The 21546-nt window shown below is 57.6% G+C and overlaps 1 protein-coding gene across 1 annotated transcript in view; it reads right to left on the minus strand.

The window, feature by feature from the left end:
- NTSR1 (neurotensin receptor 1) overlaps nucleotides 1–19670 on the minus strand; it is a 46333-nt gene extending 26663 nt beyond the window's left edge. Inside the window, exon 1 of the mRNA XM_060032621.1 lies at nucleotides 18957–19670. Within this exon, the coding sequence (XP_059888604.1) occupies nucleotides 18957–19670 (714 nt within the window). The remainder of the gene's footprint in view (nucleotides 1–18956) is intronic.
- Between the last annotated feature and the right edge of the window lie 1876 nt (nucleotides 19671–21546).

A 21546-nucleotide genomic window follows, 5' to 3' on the forward strand; every position in this document is an offset into this window, starting at 1 on the left:
CAGGGGCCATCTGCCGCAAAAGCTTTCGGCTAGAGATTACGACTGGCCCAGGGTCCATCTCTTCCGGCTGGAGGTGCTTCCTCCAGCCACCCTGGACACACGTCCTTGTGGAAATCCACGCCCAGCTGTCCCGTCTGTGCTGCCTACTGTAGTCGCTTTGTCGCCAGCCAGGGGCTCAGAGCCACTGCCCAGCGGCCATCCGCAGGGACGCCCAGAGCCACTTGTGCTGAATGCCAGCAGCCTTGTGGAGCGCAGCAGTCGGCTCCACACCTGCCTGGTTGATGGGCCCTGTCACAGGGAAGGAAGCCACGGTCCGAGGTGGTGACGGCTTTGCTTATTTTCAGGGGCAGAGGCTCACGCCTTGCTGCGCTCCAGCACTCGGACCCACCTGTTCACGGTAAACTCCGGGCGGGACCTCCCTGTGATCCCCACTCCCTCCCAGCCCTTGCTGCTCCCTGATACATGGAGATTCAGGGGCTGTGCCCACGGACTCAGGAGCCGTGCTGGGAGGGCAGACGGCAGAGGCAGCTGCAGAGAGAGGAGCCCGCGGTGACAAGTCTGTGGGGCCATGTGGGCACAGAGGCCCCGTGTCTGACCCTGGGCCGAGGGGGCTGCACGAGCTCCCGCTGGGGGCTCGATGTGACCTGACCTGGCTTCACGAGATAACGCTTCCCGATGCACTGGATGGTGTCTCCGGCAACTCCAGGAGCGCTGTAGCCTTTGGGAGCAGTGAACACAGGTGACACCAAAACGCTCTCCGTCCTACCAGGCACTCCCAACAAGCACCAGCGCCCGAACCTCCAGCCCCGTTAGTGGAGCCGGTTTCCCGACTGGACTTAGAGGGTCGGATGCACACACAGCATCTGGTTTCCAAAGCAACCCCGGAGGTGACGGTGTGACACCCAACACTGGCAGAGATACACGACGGTCACGAGCATCGTTCAGCATCTGTCACCTCCTTTGGTAGCAAGGGACAAGCAGACATCTCAGCTTGGACTGTGGGCGCCCCCATTATTTGTGGAGATGGAACTACCTGACCCCCAAGTCTGTAAACTGACGAAGCCCCTGACATTTGTGAAGTGTTTCTGTGTTCCAGGGGCCACATTGCATGGGAGAGTGAGAGTCTCCCGGGACCCGCATGCGGGTGGCCAGGGATGCCGGCTCCGTCTCCCGGGGGGTGGGGGGCACAGAGTGCAGAGAAAGGGGTCATAAGGGGCCTGTGCAGCCCCAGCCCCTCTGGGGGGTCCTTCATCAAGAGCCCTCCCTCCTGGGCTCCACGCTCTGACAGCAGTCGTTTCTCCAGGGCAGGAGAAACAAAAGCAAATTTAATTTATTGGCAATAGAAGTGGGAGTTCCCAGGCAGCTGTGGCCCGAGCTGTCGGCTCCTGGAGACCAGAGCCTCCCTGGAGATCCGTTTCCGTCTGAGTTCTGGCACGTGGGTACTTGGGTTTCGACTGTAGTTCCTGCACCGTGACCCCAGCTCACAGTTTCTGGGAGGGTGGGGGGAAGTCGACCCAGGGGTGTCCCATCTCTTTTGCGACTTAGTTAAAAAGGTCAGGGAAGGAGTCCGTTAAAACTCAGCAGGAGGCCCCCCAGAAAGGGCTGGAATTAGCTCTAAATGCTATAACTGTCAACCAGGTGCTGCCCTTGGGCTGCCGGTGACCCCAGACCACACGTCACTGTCTGGCAGCTCCCTTCAATCCCTGTCAGGGGCAGGACAGGGAGGGGAGCTTTTGCTCTTTTGAGAACCACCGGGTCCCCAGGGGATGGAGCAGGGATTTGGGGGCTTGAGGCAGAGCCACCAGGAGCCCCCCTGTGCCCAGGCCAGGGAGCCCAGTGGGTTGGGAGGGTGCCCACGCGCTGGGCTGGGGGGCGCCGGGGAACTGCCCGCAGCCTGGCCTCACTGCCGCCGCCCCCTTTTCGGCTCACCCTTGGGCCAGCGCAGCCTCCTGACGGGGTCCCAGTGTCCATGCCTGCACCCAGGCTGCCCCAAACAGCAGAGCCATCTCACCTGCTGGGGCCCAGGTGGAAGCCCAGGCCTGTTCTGCACACACGTCCCCTCGGCCTTCACATGGCCACTCGGAGATGCCTTTGCAGACCCTGACCCAGGCTCAGGGACCCCACAGGGTTGCTAAAGGTTTCAAGCTCGGAGCAGAAAAGATGGACCCTGGAGCCCCAGACCTCACCACACCCTTCCTGCCGTGGCTGGTTCTCCCCATTTGATCCGCTCAGCTGTCAGAGGCACCTGTCCCACCACAGCAGGCTCCCGTGTGCTCATCAAGTCCACCGGAGCTCAAGTTTGGCTCATCACGGTGTCGGACAGGACCTGGCAGGGAGCAGCCAGCACTCCAGTAGGCAACGTGAAGAGCTTGAGCCAAGGGGTACCTGACAAGGTGTGAACAGGTGGGACTCCTGACAAGGTGTGAACAGGTGGGACTCCTGACAAGGTGTGAACAGGTGGGTCTGCCTGACAAGGTGTGAACAGGTGGGTCTGCCTGACAAGGTGTGAACAGGTGGGACTCCTGACAAGGTGTGAAGAGGTGGGTCTACCTGACAAGGTGTGAACAGGTGGGACTCCTGACAAGGTGTGAACAGGTGGGACTCCTGACAAGGTTGGGCAGGTAGGGCAACTGGCCAGGCCTAGTGCAGGATCCTGAGGCTCCCCAAGGGAAGCCCTTTCCACCCCAGGCCCGAGGGCCAGTGACGGAACCCACGGCCGTGGTGGGAGATGGCGCCCACTGCACAGCAGGGAGGAGATGGGGCAACACAGGCCGCGAGCTCACCTGCCGTCTCCCTCTACTCCTCCTGCACCTCCCACGGGCCTCACCTGGCTGGACTGCTGGGCCCTGTGTGTCCAGGCCCTGGCGGGACAGAGAAGGTGGAGGGATCTGGGAGAGGGGACAGGAGGACGCTGCTGGCATGCTGCCTGAGACACCTCTTCATCTGGGTGGTAAGATGGGTCCATAGTCCCAGCCTCACAGGGTCACCATGGGGGTCAAATGAGAACATGTATGAAAGGCGGTTCTCGGCCTGCCTGGCCTGTGCCCCTCTTCCTCCCCCAGACCCCAGCCCTACCAGGGCTGTGTCCGCGCAGGGAGGCCAGAGGGCATCTCCTCTGCTGAAGACACCCAAGGCCCCGTCTTGGCTGTCCTGGGACTGTCCAGGGCTCTCTCAACGGCAGCCTGTGAGGTCTGTGTTCAGCCCTCTCCTGCTCCTGCATTTACCAAGGGGCCCCGTGCTGGCCGGGGGCTGAGATGATGCGGGCAGGCAGCCCACAGGGGCCAGCCCTCTGTCCGCAAGAGCTGTCCTGTCCCGCGTTCTGCCTCTGCCCTTGGAGTGTGGTCTAGTGGAGCTACTGGTGGCCCCCAAAACATACATCCAGTCCTAACCCCCAGAACCAGTGAACGTGACCTTGTTTGGAAAAAGTGTCTCTGTGGATGCAATTAAAGATCTCAAGATGAGGTCATCCTGGAGTGGGGGGGCCCTAAATCCAAGGACAAGTGTCCTTAGGAAGAGCCAGAGAGGAGAGACACAGACACAGGGGAGAAGCCACGTGAAGACTGAGGCAGAGACGGGGGGGACGCGGCCGCAAGCCCAGGGCCGCCTGGGCCTCCAGAAGCTGGAAGAGGCAGGAAGGACCCTCCCCTGGGCCCCCGGAGGGCGCCTGGCCCTGCCCACGCCCTGATTTTGGAATCTGGCCTCCAGATCTGTGCGAGAATAGATTTCTATTGTTCCGAGAGGCCTGGTCTGTTGCTGGTCTTTGCTGCTGTGGCCCCAGGACAGTCAGCCCCCGAGACCAAGGAGTTTCCCACGGTCTCCGTGACGGACAGAAGCACAAAAGGTGTTTGGGGTTAGAGCTTTTTCAAAACATGAAGACCCGCCCCTGGTGGTTTTGACTGGAACCTTTCTGAGCGTCTTCTAGCTGCCCTCCAGATCCGACACTAAAGGAGGTATTTTTAGTACATGAGACGGCATCTCTTAAAACAAGCTGTCAGGAAAATGAATTGCAGGAAGTTTAACTGGTGTTCACCCTGTCTTAGTGCCTTGCAATTATCCACCTCGAGAGTCTGCAGGCGTGTTTGACAGGGTGGGGCCTCAGAGGCGCCTTGCTGTTCTAGGAAAGCCCCCCTTGGCTGGGATTCGCTGTCTGTTCGCCGCCAGCTCGCCGTGGCCGGCTGCTGTTTTTTCCCATCTTCTGGGCCTCTGAGCGCGCAAAGAGCCCACTGTCCTCAGGGCCCCCATGAGCTCGGCGCCCCCCAAGCCCCGGGCCTGCGTGCGGCCACTGCCCTCACATGTCCCCTCCTCCTGAAACCCCGTGCAGCCCCCGGCAGAGCAGATGTCCCCGGCTGGGGCTCAGGTCCACCTCAGCAGAATGAGCCTTGGCACTGGGCGGAATCTGGTGCCCAGGCGTCGTGCCAGCCTGTGGGGACAGAGGGGCCTTCGGGCCGGCCGCTCTCCCTCCTGCCTCCTGCAAAAGCCACGTGGGCATCGCCGCAGGCGTCGGCACAGGACCCGCCACGACTCAGCTGCCTGACCCCTTGCTCGTGGGGTTCTCCGTCCTGCCTCCTGCCCTGGACGCTGGTGCCTGTGCTCCTGACCAGCTGTCCCCGGGAGACGGGCAGACCAGTGGGAGACCACCGGAGGGTGCTTTGTCACAGCTTGGCCCTGCCTCCCCAGGCCCATCCCTGGGGTGGGGAGAACAAAGGGGTGACGTCACGGGGCTCCCCACACTGAGGACAGTCCAGAGTGGGGTCTCCAGACTACGGGTCCAACAGGATCCCTGGGATGGAGAGATCCGTGCCCCCACCCGGTGCACCTTCTTCTGAAGGGTCCCCAGGAGGGGCTGGCAGCAATGGGAGCGGCCGGTGAGCCCAGATCAGGAGCGCCCGGGAGACAGGTCAGCACAGATGTAACTGCTTCTCCCCCATGCCCCCTGCACAGTGCTTCTGACCATGCCCATCCCGTCGGGCACAGAGCCCAAAAGGGACCGGTTCACAAATGAGTGAGTCTTTGATTTTGGCTCCGGACCAGCATGTCCTGGATGGCTCTACAGACGGGGCTCCGAAGTGACACGACCCAGATGTACTTTTACTCCCTCCTGACCCTCGGGACCTGGAGGTTTGGGGTCCTGCCAAACAACTGGGAAGTTATGCTCTGGACCACAGTGTCCCACGGCCTGCTGTAAGCAGTCACTACTTAATAGCTCCTCAACAGGGACGATTCCCAAACAGCCCCAGGATTCTCTGAACTTCAGGAGGTTGGAAGTGGTGTGTTTTTTTAAACAGAGGAATCCTTTTTGGATTACTCACTGAAGAATGCTCTTAACCTTTAAATATGTCCAGAGAGAGTTACTGAAATTTACAATAAACCCACCTTTTAACAGACAAAGAGCTAAAAATGTTTAAGTCCAAATAATGTTGCACTTTCTCCACAAGCCTCAGTACAAGATTTACTCAGATGCAGTGGCTGTCTTCAACGTTATGTTTCCAGGATAACTGTGTTTCTTTTCATGTATTCTTTCGCAACATTATTTTAATAATCCCTTTGAACCACGTCTTTTATCATAAGCTGCCTCAGATATTTTTGAAAGCAGGCAGTGTTTAAAATCCACAGATGACTTCCACGTGGGGTGCTGCACAAGCTCTCCTGTCATAACCTGTACAGTTGTACGCAATTTACCAGGCGATTGTTTTCAGACACAGGGCAAGCCACAGGGCGCGACTGTGGCCCCTGAGAGCAGGGAAATCACAAGGTGGGCCCCACTGTCACCCAGTTCTCTTCCTGGGGACACTTTTCTGGCTGTGGCTTGAGGAGCTGGGGTCTGGGCAGAGCATGGCTACTCCAGCTGAGGAGGTGGAAACCGGAGCTTGCGGCTGCAGGAGGGGCTTCCACCTGCTGAAGAGGGGGACATGCATGCCCGCGGTAGGGTCCTCGGAAGCCTGTGGGGGGCCTTCCTATGGGTCTGGGCTGGCTGGCGTGTGTGCACAGACTGAAACCTTGAAGGGCTTATGGGAGGGCGGCTGGCATTCTGGCAGAGCTGGAGGGGAGAGGAGTGCCCTCCCTAACACACCGAGTATCCTGCTGAGATGCCAGCAAGTCCACACCTTAGTAGTAAGGACCACGCCCTGGAGGAAGGCCAAGTCTAGACCCACCCTAACTAAGCCTAAAAGCAAAGGACAATATCGCCAGTGGAGACTGAGCCCAGACTTGAATCCTCCCAGGACAGGAGGGCTGGGCTTTCCACAGAGCTGCACTAGTGAGGCGTAAGCCCAGCCTCCACGAGTTCACGATAATCAGTCTGCAGCTGAACGGCACTAAAACAAGAGCCACCACTCTTCAAGGGAAGAAAGTAGAATCCAGAGTCTTCAACGTGTCATCTACAATGTCCAGCATAAGCAAAAAATTACTAGGTATGCAAAGAAATCAGACAACGTGACCCACTAATAAGAAAAAAGGAGGTCCATGAAAACAGACCTCCGGGTGAACAGTGAGCGTGAGAAGTGTCAGGTGTGAAGGGGTACGATATGAACGCTCACCAAACTTTGATAACGTAAGGGTGCGTGTTGATAGCCCGAGAGCAGCCATTACAAGAACAGATTCAGAGAGGTAGACCTCGAAAAGTCAGTAGAGGGCTTCCCTGGTGGCGCAGTGGTCGGGAGTCCGCCTGCTGATGCAGGGGACGCGGGTTCGTGCCCCGGTTCGGGAGGATCCTACATGTCGCGAAGTGGCTGGGCCCGTGAACCATGGCCGCTGAGCCTACGCGTCCGGAGCTTGTGCTCTGCAACAGGAGAGACCACAACAGTGAGAGGCCCACGTACCGCAAAAAGAAAAGTCAGTAGAGGACCTAAACCGGATACTCTGGCTTCCCAGCCCGAGGACTAAGAAAGTGGAGCATGTGGGGAGGAAATCTCAGCAGGTGAGAGCTGGAAAAGGGTCTGTGCATTAACTGACACCAATCGTGGGGTTACCATCGACCCGCACACGCACGGACACACCCAAAGAACCAGAGCAGAGCTTCCGAAACCTGAACTGTGATATAAACCACCTCCAAGATCTAAGACTACACCCCGAATGGTGCACATAGGGGGAAGAGCAGAAGAGCACAGTCAAGAACCTGAAAACAGAACTGACATTGGAATCACCACCAACAGAGAGTGAGACAGAACTTCAGTTCTAACTGGGCTGATGGCTAAAAGAAAAGAATCAACGAAAAACGTCAACCTTCTGCAGAGGATTTTAACATAACCCCAAATACCACAACGGTATTGAAGATGTTTGGGAAGTGATCTAAAATCACTTGACGTTGAAAGAACCAGAGAAATATGGTTAACTCTCAAGGAAAAGACAATTCCTACACGCCACCCTCGAGAAGACTCAGGTGATGGGATCACCAAAGACTTGACAGAAGCTATCGCAATCATGCTCCCTGAGGTAAAGGCAACCCTCCTGAAATGACCGAAAAGATAAAAGTTCTTAAAAGAGAAAAAGAAGCCATGTTAAAAGGACCGATGGAAACTTTAGAACTAAATAATACAACATTATCAACCACATTGACCCTTACGGAATAATACACCCGACAACAGCAGAATACATGTTCTGCGCGTGTGTGTGTATCACCCGCCAACACAGACCATTATCTGGGACCAGAGCACACACAGTAACACCGTTAAAGAACTGATATCGGGCAAGCGTGTTCTCTGAACATATGGAATTAAATGAGAAATCAATAACAACATGTTAGCTGGAAAATCGCCAGACATTTGGAAGTTAAACAACACACTTCTAAAAAGGAAGCTCTTTCTAAAGAGAAATGAGAAAATATTTTGAGCTGAATTAGAACACAGCATTTCAAGGGTTTTGAGGTGCTACTAGAGCAGTAGTTAGGAGAAAGGTTTTAGCATTACATGTTTATATTATAAAAGAATTGAAAGAAATCCCAGGTCTTGAATTAATTGTCTAAGCTTCCACCTTAAGAAATCTAGGAAAATAAGAACAAATTAAACCCAAAGCAAGCAGAGAAATGAAATGCAGTTAGGAGCAGAAAGACAATTTAAAAAATCAATGCAATCAATAGCTTGTTCTTTACAAAGAACAATAATATGGATAAACTCCTAGCCATACTCTGACCGAGGACAAAAGAGAGAAGACACAGATTACCAATACTAGGAATGAAAAAGGAGATATCATCACAGACCCCACAGACATCATAAGGATGATAAATGAATACTACAGACAACCCTATGCCAACTTAGTTAAAATGGACCAATTCCTTGAAAGATACAAGTTGCCAAAACGTACTCAGGAATAAATACATAACCTGAACATCCCTATTAAAGGAACTGAATTAGAAACGTTCCCATAAAACTTCAGGCCCAGATGGTTTCACTGGAGTAGTCTACCAAACCTTTAAAGAAGAAATAATACCAATTCCACTCACTCTCTTTCAGAAAACAGAAGAGGTGCCAATACTTTCCAACTCGTTTCATGAGGCCAGAATTATCTTGATACCAAAACCAGACAAAGACGCTACAAGAAAAGAAGAGTATAGACCAGTATCTCTCATGAACACAGACCCAAAATTCTCAATAAAATATTAGCAAGTCAAATCCTGCAACATATGAAAAGGATAATACACGACCAAGTAGTTTGTCCTAGGACTGTGAGACTGGTTCAACATTAAAGTAATCAATGTTTTCCACCGAAATGAGGTACCTAGTATACCCAAATTCACCGAGACGGAAAGGGAAGTGGTAGTTTCCAGGGGCTGGAGGATGGGTGGATGGGGAGCAGCTGTTTAAAGGGTTTCTGTTTGGGAAGACGAAGAAAATTCTGGAGATGGATAACGGTGACGATTGCACAACAGTGTGAATGAACTTAATGTCACTGAACTGTGCGTCGGAAAATGGTAAAATGGTAAATTTTATGTAATGTATATGTTACCACAATAAAAAATTAATATCATTCACCATATTAGCTGACTAATGAAGAAAAGCCACACGATCATACCAACAGATGCAGGAAAAGCATTGGACAAAATTCAGCGTCCATTCATGATAAAAACTCTTAGCAAACAAGGCATAGAAGGGAACTTTCTTCACCTGATAAAAAACATCTACTAAGGGCTTCCCTGGTGGCGCAGTGGTTGGGAGTCCGCCTGCCGATGCAGGGGACGCGGATTCATGCCCCGGTCCGGGAAGATACCACATGCCGCAGAGCGGCTGGGCCCGTGAGCCATGGCCGCTGGGCCTGCGCGTCCGGAGCCTGTGCTCCACAACGGGAGAGGCCGCAACAGTGAGAGGCCCGCGTCCCGCAAAATAAATTACAAAAAAACAAAACAAACAAAAACATCTACTAAAAACTTAAACTAAAACCCTCATACTTAATTGTAAACACTGAAGACTTTCTCTCTAGGCTCAGTAACAAGGCGAGGACGTCTTTTCTTCCACCCCTATTAAATATCATACTAGAAGTTGTAGCTAGGCCAGTAAGGCAAGAAAAGGAAATTAAAGAATTGGAAGGGATGAAATCACACTTTCTCTATTCACAGACAGCAACACTGTCTACATAGAAAATCCCAGGGAACCTACAAACGAATTTCTAGAATTAATAAGTTGTTATTATTATTAATTATTATTATTATTATCACGGTTACAACGTCAGTAACTAAAAATCAATCACATTTATATATACCGGCCATGAAAACTTGGAAATAGAAAAAAATCTTAAGTACATATATAATAATTCCCCAAACATGAATATTTAGATACAAATGTAACAAAATATGTGTAGGATCTCTGTGCTGAAAACTACTACTGTTGAAAAAATCAAAGAAGACCTAAATAAATGGAGAGACGTAGTGTAGTCATGCGTTGGAAGAGGCTCAATGTTAGGATGCCACGTCTCCCCACATGATCTGTAGATTAACACAATCCCAATCAAAATCCCCGCAGGCTTTTTTGTAGATACTGAAAATCTGATTCTAAAATTTATGTAGAGAGCAAAGGAACTAGAGTAGCCAAAACAATTTTGGAAAAGAACAAAGTTGGAGGACTCGTGCTCCTTGAAAGACTTCCTATAAAGCTACAGTGGTCAAGACTGTTGGGCTGGGGACAGTACAGACACATAGATTAAAGGAACAGATGACAGTCTGGATAGACCCCCACACATGAGGTCAGGTGATTTTTTAATTAAGGTGCAAAAAAACTCCAAAGGAGAAAAGATCATCTTTCACAAGCGGTATTGGTCGTGGATATATGTCTGCAAATCTACCTATATCTCACACCCTACAGAAAAATTAGCTCAGATTGGAGCATAAACTTAAGTATAAAACATAGAACTACAAAGATTCCAGAAGAGGAGAGAGAAGGAAACTTAGCGACCTTGGATTAGGCACAATACCAACAGCTTGACCCATTAAATGTTTTGGTAAGTTGGGTTTCGTCAACATTCCTACTTTTTGCTCTGTGACATGCAACGTTAGCAAATACAAAGATGAGCCACAGAAGGGGAGAAAATATTTGCAAATCACATATCTGGCAAAGGACTTAGATGCAGAATACACTTTAAAAACTCTCAAAAGTCAACAATAAGAAAACAACCCGATTTTAAAAATAGGCAAACTATGGGAACAGACACTTTGCCAAAGAAGATACACAGATTCCAAGGAAGCACCTGAAAAGATGCTTAACGTCATGAGTCACTAAGGAAACGCAAATTAAACCCTCAACAAGATACCACCACACTCCTACTGGAATGGATAAATGAAAACAAAACCACCAAACCAGACACTGACGATGCCAGGTGCTGGCCGGGATGCAGAGAACTGTCTTTCCACGTTGCTGGGGGACATTCGAAATGGCAAATCCACTTTTGGAAAGGTCTGGCAAATTCCTATAAAGTTAGATACACTGCTTGTATGACCCAGAAATCTGCCTCCTAAGTGTTAACTCGAGAGAAATGAAAGCATGTGTTCACACGCTGTCCTGTACGTGAATATTTGCAGTGGCTTTACTCATAACTGCTCAAAACTGGAAACGACCCAAATGTCTTTCGACCAGCGAATGGGTGAACAAACGGTGGAACATCTGTGCGACGGACTCGTACTCCACGCTATTGATACAGGTGACAACGTGGATGAATCTTAGGGCATTACGTAATCAAAGGAAGCCAGGCTCAGAGGTTCCACGTACCTGGCGTCGGAGTCAGGCCCAAGGCCGTCGGAGGGGTGGGGCGGGGTGGGTGAGGGGATGGGGGTGTGCAGAGACTCCACGGGCGACAGGACCGGGCTCTCTCTTTGGTGGTGGTGGTTACAGGGCTCTATGTATTTGTCAAAACGCATAGATGTAAACAAAAGGAAAATGATTGTTACTGGATGTAAACTTAAACCTAAGAAAACAGAAAAGCCTGGATCTGGGATCTTATCATTTTTCCACCTTCCCCGTAACCAGCCGGCTCTCGCTGATCACGCGCTCAGAACGCCGCAGCGGCTTCCTAACCGTCCTCTCTGACCCCCGCTGAGTTCTCAACAAGGCAGACAGAATGGTCCCCTGAAACGTATGTCACATGGCTCCTTGCTCAGAGTCTCCCGTGGGGCCCATTTTTCCCGGATAAGGGACACTGCGTGCCCTACATGATCACCTGTTACGTCTGGTCCTGCCCTGGGCTCGCCTGCTTGGCCACGTCGCCGTGGCAGGTGCCGGCGGCCACAGTCCTGTACCTGTTGCTCCCTCTCCTGGAAGCTTCCTCCCCAGATGCTGTCACACCTGCCCCTACCTGCCGCCGTGAGGCCTCTCCTGTTCACCTTTTCTCTGCTGCCCTCCTTACTATCTACCATTCGCATGTTGTACTTATTTATTTTGCTAATTGTCTGTCTTCTCCGCCGGGATGTGTACTTCACGGGGCGGAAACCTTTGCCGGTTTTGTTCCCTGCGGGACCCGTGGTGCCTCACACATGATGCTCGTTGAGTAGGGGTGGAAGGGGGTGAGGGAGGCGGCTGTCATCACAAGTGACAGGAGGGGATTCTTCATGCACACGGTGCTGCAGAGACCTGGCTCAGGCCCTCGGGCAGCGAATGCTTCTTGGAGGAGCTGGACGGATGCTGAGGGCGGCCCCTGAGCCTACAGGTATGGGAACAATGCCAGACCCAGGGGTTTCCTGTAGGACCTGACGCGTGCATGCAGACCCCCAGGGCGGGACTGAGCGTGGACCACAGGATCAGCTCCCAGCTCCGGCACGCAGAGCTTTCTAGGGAGGAGACGGGCTCTTGTTCCCCTAAAACGGCGAATCAGAGGGCCCGTCTCTCCCGATGCCGCGTTTTGTTGTGTGTGGGCCCCTGAGCCCTTCCTCGGCTCCTGGACCAGCCGGCAGGTGAGGAAGCTGAGGCACAGACGGTCACATCGCTCGCCCAGGCCCTGCAGCTGCCCGCGGAGAAGCTGGGATCTGACCTCGGGTCCTGGGCTGCCACAGGCGAGAAGCCCCAGAGGGCCCCTTTCCGGGCTCCTGGGTGCACTGGCCTGGCCACCCTCCCCCTCCCGCACCAGCCTCGGGGCATGAAGCTGCCCCCACAGGTGCACGTGTGTGAAGTCCCCAAAGGGGGCAGGGATCGCAGCAGGTGGGTGGCTCCACCTGGGCCCCTTGCGGGAGCAGCAGCCCGGGGCCGGTGCTGGGCCTGGCTGGGATGCCCCCACCCTCTCTGGGCCTCAGTTTCCCCTTCCTCTCGGGGCCAGGCTTTCACCAGGGACGGCAGGGGCCAGGTCTGATGCCAGGCGTTGCCGGGTCGGGGCGGGGTTCTTGGGGACCAGGCAGCCGCCACAGCTGGGCACCACCGCTCCCCCCACCCCCAGGTGCCAAGCACCTGCCCGGTTCCTGGCGGTGATGCAGCGGGCGCAGGGCGAGCGGCTGCCTGGGGCCTTCCAGCTCCCCAGGAACGTTCCTAGGACCCTTTGGTTCTTTCCTGCCCAAAGGCACCCCACCCCCAAGGGAGGACCCGGCACCCAAACAGCCTTCACAGGACGAGGCCTTGGACCCTGAGCTTTCATCTCTGACTGACTCATGGAGACACGGTGTACGTTCACCGAAATCACTCCTTTATCTAAGTTCCGTGAGTTTTGATACATGCGCCCGCAGCACGGGCAAGACGCAGAACATTCACCACCCACTGCCGACACCACCCCCCCCCCGGCCTGTGCCCAGGTCACGCGATCAGAGTCGTACAGTCGGGGCCTGTTGAGGCTGGCTTCCGTCCCCCGGCACGGGGCGTGCACTCCTGACCACTGCATCTTAGAGACCAAAGAAAGGCTTGAAATCCCGTCCGACGAAGGCCTGGTGCAGCCACACCCTAGACGGACAGTCAGGGCGGGAGGGGCGGGGCAGCTGGGGTCCAGTGGGGACACAGTCTCCCTGGGGAACAATGGGAGAGCTCTGGAGATGGGTGGTAAAGCTTTATGTTATGTATCTTTCACTCTAACAGAAAAAAAGAACAAAAGGCTGGTGATTCCTCTCCCCTCGAAACAGACGCTCGATAACCAGGCGGGACGTTTGCTGCTCCTCTGCTGGAGGGAACGGAGGCCTCCAGCACCACCTGGCCCGGCCTCACTGTCCTGCTGCTGCCCGTGGGAGAGCACCCTGTGCTGGCCAGAGCCCCGGTCCCTGCGGCTGAGACTCCAGACGCGGGGGACGGGCTGCCGGCCCGAAGCTTGAGGGCGTCCCCTGGGGCGGCCGCTCACGGGGGTCCCTGCCCTCCTCACTGCCGCGGAGCCTCAGGACAGACCCTGTGCTCGTGCAGAAGCGCAGCAGGATTTTGCCAGATCGAGGAGTCCCGTCCCACGTCAGTACAACACACGCGCGAACCGTGGACCTCATCCAGCCACTGTCCCAGCAACAGCCTTTCTGGACCAGGGTCTGATGGGAAACCATGCCTTGTGCTCAGGCGCTGTGTCTTTAATCCCCTTTAATACAGAACAGCCCCCCGGCCTGTCTTGGACTTTCACGATCTGGGCACCTTGTGAGCACAGGGCAGCTGCCTTTAGAACATCCCTCAATTTCGGGGACAAAGGGATACGTGGAGGGTCCGTTTCTGGGCAGGGGTGCCGTGTCCTCAGTGCGTATACAGCAGGAGGCCCACGATGGCCCCAGTCCTGGGGGCGCTCACTCTGGCGTCTGCCCGTTTCCCCAGTATAACGTTCCTCTCGGGGGCCTGTGACTCGCCCAACTTCAGCCATGAGTAGCAGCGTCACTGAGGCCGAGTCGGCTGCAGGGGAAGCAGCGGCGGCTCCACGAATGGGGCGCCAACAGGTGGATGGATGGGGGAGGAGGGCACCGGGCGCAGCTGGTGGCACAGGACAGAAACAGAGAAAATGATCGATGCCCTGATTTTACTGGAACCAATTTTCTTCCACTTTGTGGAGACGGGTCTCGGCTGCCTCTGTCTCCGCGGAATCACGTCAGACTTTAATGGCCTTGGCGCTCAGTACACCGCCGGGTCCATGTGCCCACAGACACGAGCCCCCCCGGCACGAGCCCCGCCCAGGGCCAGCCCCCCTCCTGCAGCCGGGCCCGAGCCCAGCGAGGAGCACTGCTGCCGGCGGCACTGAACGCGGAGGCAGACAATGAGGCTGCGCTCCCGGGGTGCCCCCCCCCCCCCCCCCGCGCAGCTGCTGCCGGGGCCACGGGGCCTGGAAGACGGCGACCACGAAGTGACAGCCGAGAGCTCAGCCGCGCCGACGCGGCTGCCTTAGGGTGGCCTCGCTGGGGGGGGGTGTGCAGATGCCCTGTGGTCACTAATTCACCCTTCCCAGGGTGCGGCCACGTGCAGAGGGGCTGCTGTGACCTGGGAGCCTCCTAGAGGTCCTCTGTCGGCCCGCCCTGGCAGAGCATTGAGCTCCCAGGAGGGGGACACCTACCCCCGGCTGAGCCTCACGAGGACTGGGTTTACGCACGCTGCCCCAAGGACACTTGCCGGTGACTGCACGAGGCCACCACTGTGCACTCACCACCGCTGGGCACTCACCACCGCTGGGCACTCATCACCGCTGGGCACTAACCACCGCTGGGCACTCATCACCACTGGGCACTAACCACCACTGGGCACTAACCACCACTGTGCACTCATCACCGCTGGCACTCATCACCGCTGGGCACTAACCACCGCTGGGCACTCATCACCGCTGGGCACTCATCACCGCTGGGCACTAACTACCGCTGGGCACTCATCACCGCTGGGCACTAACCACCGCTGGGCACCAACTACCGCTGGGCACTCATCACCGCTGGCACTCATCACCGCTGGGCACTCATCACCGCTGGCACTCATCACCGCTGGGCACTCATCACCGCTGGGCACTAACTACCGCTGGGCACTCATCACCGCTGGGCACTAACCACCACTGGGCACTAACCACTACGGGGCTCTAAGCTCCACTGGGCACTCATCACCACTGGGCACTCATCACCGCTGGGCACTAACCACTACGGGGCTCTAAGCTCCACTGGGCAGTATGAAGCATAAATCCTGGACCAGGGCGCTGGGCGCTCTGCCTGCAGGTGCCCATCAGCATCGAGGGCTGGAGGTGACCCTATTCCTGGGGCGTCTCTGGCTGTGGCCCAAGGTCTGGACTCTGAGCTCACGTGCCCACCCACTGCAGGTGTGGCCCCCAGATCCTGCCCCCCCCCAGAGGCACAGATGACTCTGTACTTTGGAGGGAAAGGATCCCCTTCTAGTAACTGAGCTCTGGAGACAGCCAGTGACGGGGACAGGAGAGCCTCTGCCACTAAGGCCTCCTCGGGTCGCTGCCCTCCCGGCCAGCTGCCCGGTCAGCGCCCAGTACACTCTCACAGGATGGATGGACACGGGCCCCACCGGACCCGCAGCTGCGACACAGAGCCTGTGATGGCAGGACCTCATCACGCTGAGGTCAGAGCACGAGGCCAGGCCTGAAACGCAGTGGACCAGACACGACCAGGGTCAGCCCACCTGTGTGGGGACCACTGCCTGCCCTGGGAGATGCCTGAGTGAGCAGGGACAGCGCTGCCCAACAGGGAGACCCCACAATCCCTGGCACGTGCTGTCTTCCACTCCAGAAGTCGGCCCTGGGCCCAGCAGTCTGTTTAGGAGGATTGAATCCAGTTCCCTCTGGGGTCCAGGGAGGGGCCGGACCGTCCTCGGGCAACGTGGCAGGCCCTGAGGCCTCCTCCTCCCAGACTCCCCCATTGACCTGAGGCCCAGGGTCTGGGGCCTTCGCTGGCCTGCAAGGCCCTGTCCTCACCGTAAGCTCCTCTGGCCCCCTGTCCACCCCCAGCCCCCGGCTACACGCCCAGAAAATGCCCAGCTGTGGCCAGCAATGACAATTCCAAGCGGCTCAGAAATCTAATCACTGAACCACCTCGTTTCTAAACACGACTTCGTTTGCGAGTGTCCAGGACGGAATCTCACAGGTGTGGAGGGCTGACAGGCCTTGTGGGATACAGTTGGGCTGGGAGGGGCCCCCGTTTTGGAAAGTAGGGTCATTTGATTGGCCAACGTCGCCCCACGTCCAAACGTGGTCCATGAGAGGCAGACATATGGAGGCGGGCACCCAGCCCCTCTTTGGACAGATGTCACGGTTTAAAAACCGTGGACGTCGGCCCAGATCTGCCAGGTGGCCCAGAAGCCCGTGTGGGGAACGTAAAATCCCCCGGGGAATCCTCTCCTGGGTGGCGGCTGGCGGTGCAGAAGAGACGCAGCGGGGAGCAACGCCAGGGCTGAGCTCCCCCGCGAGGAACGTTCTTTCAGGCACAGGAAGCAGCCCGCATGCAGGAGCCCAAGAAGCCTCGTGGGAGCCGTCAGCATCAGAGGGAAGGGCACCTTCCACAACCGGCCCGTCAGTCTCTCCCAAGCGCATGGCCAAGGCCTTTTAAAAAAAATGGAAACTCTGATCTCTGAGGGCGCCAGGAAGCCAGCAAGTATTGAGTAAACTCTCGGCAGCGCTACAGCTGCGGGCACAAGAGCGGTCCTTCCGCAGCGCGTGCTCAACAGACACCTGTCTAGTGGACGCATGAGCAGGACACGCCCCGGCCCACATCAGCATCACAGCCTCTGACCAAAAGGATTCCTGGGAGTGGCCCTTTGGGAGGCGAGGCCATGTCACTGAGGTGTCTGGTTCCATGACCAAGAGAGAGTGAGGATGCTTTGGGGGGAGGCCGTGCTCCCTCTGCTCTTGTTGTTTTTTCTGGATGATCCGAATGCCGGCTGCTCCTGGCTGAGCCACAGGGGCCAGAGCGGGCAGGGGTCTGAGGGGAGCATCCCCTTGGAGGGCAGTGGGCACTGCTGACCCCGAGCTGCTGACCTGAGCCGGACACATCCAACCTTCATAGGCAGGTGTCATGGCTGCTGTCCCCCAACCCCCCAACCCTGGGCACAGCCCCTCGAGACCTCACAGGAAGCCGGGAGGCCATTCCCACTGTTCACTGCATCCGCCCTGCTTGCCACTGTTTCTGGCACAGGAGAGGCATCAGTAGAGAGGCAGCCGCCTCTGACTCATCTCCCCGCCGCACGTGGCTGCCGGGGCCACTCCATGCAGGGACACCCGGAGCCACACGTTTTCAGCACAGGCGACGGGGGACCCGAAGCTTAATTCTGCCCACCGGGTCCATCTTGGTGGTGGCTTGTGGAGGGTCAGCCGCAGCCCAGGGATGGACATGCAGATGGCATCTCTTGCCCCCCAGCACGCCAGCTCTCCTACCCTGGCACACCCGTCATACTCAGAGGCAACAACATCAATTCTGCTGGGAAGCTGCGGATGGCTCAGGCATGAAACGACAGCCAGACGGGACAGCCCAGAGCGCCCACCCCACCCCCACTCAGCCCAGCTCCTCCTTTCCCATCCCACCCTGAGATGGAGGACGCCCCCCCACCCGCCTTCACGGCTACCCACATTCTCAGGCCACGATGCCGTTGAAAGCGGTGTCTCTGCCAGGACCTGCTCCCATGGACGCCCTCCTCCTTCCATTTCGGGGCCCTGCCTGGAATGTCCCCGCCTGAGAAGCCTCTCCCCAGGGTCGGAATACCCCTTCCTGGCCAGGCCGCCTCGTCCAAGCCAATTCCCCGGGGAGGGCTGCCCCCTGGGTTCCCGCGCACTTCGCCCAGACCCTCAGAGGACCATTGGTCACCCGGCTCCAGTGTTATCCACCTTACATGGGCCCCCCGCCTGCCACCACGCCTAGTACCTTAGGATTTTCCAACAGAAACAGCGTCGACACCACCACCACCAGTAAGAGTGCTTCCGAGAGCTTCTCCACGCCAGGAGCCAAACAAGCACTTCCCACACCTTCTCCCTTGAATTTCCACCTTCAGAGGTGGGGGGCTGTGATTGCCCCATTTCACAGATGGGAAAACTGAGGCTAAATTAAGGAACTGGCCCAAGACAGCATCAGGCCAGGAGGCACAGGGGGAGCAGTCCTGGCGGGGGCGGTTCTGCTACAGAGGAGACGGACCACAGGGCCTTTTGGGAAGCTGATGGAAGGGACTCTCTCCCGAAAGAGGCCGGCACCAGCACACACAAGGTTACCCTGCATCTCGGGGAACATGGAGACAGCTGAGGTCCATCCACGGACGCCCCTCCCCTGGAGAGGTCACTGATCTAGGGCTCCAGCCCCCTTTGATGGAAGGAGGGGATGAGATAAGGGGGGCTGAGACCTGGCAGCCCTGGAGCGAAAGGGGGGAAGAAGTGGGGGTCAGGCCGCTCTCAAGCCCCACCCCTCCTGCCGCACCCCCCCCTTCCCAGCTTCCCAGGAGTAAACTTCCTTTGGGACACTTCTCCAACTTCCTGTACCCAGAGGGTACACAGACCAGAAAGTACTGTTGGGGTGAGGGAAAGAGACGCGTTGAGGCTTCCCTGAGGGGGTGCCTTGGACCCTTGCCCCCAGGGGAGACCCTGGCCTGGTGCCCTCCGACTCCTGCTCCCCTGAAGAGGCCGCTCACCTGGATGACGACCTTGACCTTGGCGGTGCCCACGATGGGCGTGCACACCAGGCCACCGGGGTGCTGGCCGTCGGCGCTGCGGTTCTGCTGGCCCATGGTGAAGAGCATGGGCACGGCCAGCAGGCCAGAGGCCAGCCAGATAGCACTGATGAACTTCTTGGTGCGGCTGCGGGACATGAGGGTCTTGGCCTTGAAGGGGTGGCAGATGGCCAGGTAGCGTTCCACACTCAGGCTGGCCACGTTGAGGGCCGTGGCATAGGTGCAGGCGTCGCGCAGGAAGTAGTAGCCACGGCACACGGCATCGCCGAAGGCCCAGGGGTGGTGCACCCAGATGAAGTTGTACAGCTCCACGGGCATGGCCAGTAGGAGGATGAGCAGGTCAGACAGCGCCAGGCTGCCCAGGTGGTAGTGCACCGTGCTCTGCAGGTTCTGCAGGGACTTCTTGCGTGCCAGCGTGAACGCCGTCACAGAGTTGCCCACCGTGCCCACCACAAAGAGCGCCAGGTACACGATGGTCACCAGCACCTTGGAGTAAATGTCCGTGTTCACGTCCAGGTCGCTGCTGGGCGCCGCTGGGACGGGCTCTGACAGGTTGCGGGAGCTGTTGCCGAAGCCCGGGGCCAGGAGCGCCGCCTCCAGCCCCGATGGCGGTAGCAAGAAGGGGTCGCCAGCCTGGGAGACCCGTGGGCCGGGCGCCGAGCTGTTGAGGTGCATGTCCCGCGCGCCGGGCGGGGTGGGCGCGTCTCAGGCAGGGACAGAGCAGAGGGAGCCCGAGGGGTGGGCGTGAAAGGCAGAGGGGGCGCGCCGTCCAGCCGGGAAGCGCCGACCCCTGGTCCGTGCCAGCCTAGAGCGCTCGGGGCTTGCACTCACCGGGGGCTGCGCGCTTTCCCGGCTTTCTCCGAATACCAGACCCCACGGTTCCTCGGCCCCGGGGCGGCAGCGCCGGCTCCAGCTGAGAGCGCCTGGCTGGCTGGGGCTCGGGCTGCGCGGGGCGAGCCTGTGGTGCCGAGCGGAGCGCACGCCTGGCTGTCCGGAGCGCTCTCTCCTCGCTCGTGCTCTCCGCGCACCCCGCTCCGCGTACCTCCAGCCGCGCCAGCACCCTCCCGGGCTCCGCGCCTCCCCTGAGCCGGCGGCGACTGGCGCGCCCAGCCGTGGGGGACGCTGGAGGGGAGAGGAGGCGGCCCCAGCCACTGTCTCCGCCCCTCAAGGGGGCAGGGCTGGCTGGTTGCCCCCGCGCCCTCGCAGGGCCCATCCGGGCTGTGGGGAGCGCCCCAGGGACCTGGGATTCCCGCGGGGTTCGCAGGGAGTGTCGGCTCTTTCCAGGCACCCTCCTCAGGCAGCTCGGCCTCCGGGCCCAGGTCTTCCCAGCTTCTTATGCCCCGCCTCCCCAAGGGAACTGCCCCGGGTCGCCTGCAGCTCGCTAGGTGGGGGAGAGGAGGTGAGGGGGTGGGGGTCCCAAGGAGGAGGCCTCCTGCTGGGATGGCTGGGCTGCCCCTCCTTCCTGGGGTGCCCACGGGGCGCCAGAAGCTGGGTGCCCAGGGGAGCTCTGGCACAGTTAAGTGGCGGGTGGGGGGGAGCTGAATGGGGGAGCAGAAAGCAGAGAACAAAGCAGCACTGGTCCCCCGAGCGGGCTGGGCTCCTGCGCCTGGCACCCTGTGGGTGACCTTGTGCCACTGTGGGTGCAGGGGGTACGGTCCAGGACTGTCATCACCACCTAGACGTGGTCCTCAGATGTCACGCTCAGGGCCCAGCCGTGGACCTGGCTGGCTGCACCTGGTGGGCTGGGGATCAGAAACTGCAGTGGGTGGAGGGGAGAGAGGTGCTGAGGAAAGGGGGCGAGGCCAGGGAGCCCTGCCCAGACCCCAGGCATGGCCAAGGGAGAAGTTCAGGTTCAGTACTTACTTTTCTGTTCCCAACTGGCTCTGGGCTTGCCTGCTCCTCTGAGCCCTGATGTTCTCACCACGGAGTCTTAGCGCATAAAATACGTGCTTAAAAATGTAGCCTTCACAGGAAACACAAACGTCCCTTTGCTGGAGGCCAGCACAGTGAGCTCTGAGGCGACAGAAGTGGTTTCAACCTGCTTCTCAATATTTGGGCAAGTGTTTTAGCTTCTCTGTGCCTCGATTTAGTCGTCTGTGAAATGGGCACACAGGTGAATGGATGCTCCTGGGGGCCCAGCTGTTCTGGATGCCGTCAGCCCTGCAAACAGCCCTGCTCAGTGGACACCTGTGGAGTGAACGCTCTTGTGCGGATCGTGTGGGGACTTCGGAGGGTGAGAGCGACGTGCCCAGGGCAACAAAAGCTGCTTTCAATCCACCAAATTAGCCCAGGTTTGCTCTCTGGAAGACAGGCCACCAGTTCAGCGAGCAGGTCCTGGGATTGGGAGCTGAGTGTCCTTGTCACAGGAGTGATGTGTCAGACTGTGTCGGGCCCATGGAGGCTCATCCCTGCACCCAGGGGAACGCCAGGGTCTCACCACGGACGGTGCCATCCGTTGCCTCTCTCGGGAGCCGCCAAGCGGAAGGCAGCAGCCCGTGGCCGCTGGGACCTGTCCTTTGCCAGGCAGTAGCTGTCGCCGCTCAGGACGCCC

Source organism: Delphinus delphis, chromosome 15 (genome assembly GCF_949987515.2).
Source record: "Delphinus delphis chromosome 15, mDelDel1.2, whole genome shotgun sequence".
Lineage (NCBI taxonomy): Eukaryota > Metazoa > Chordata > Mammalia > Artiodactyla > Delphinidae > Delphinus > Delphinus delphis.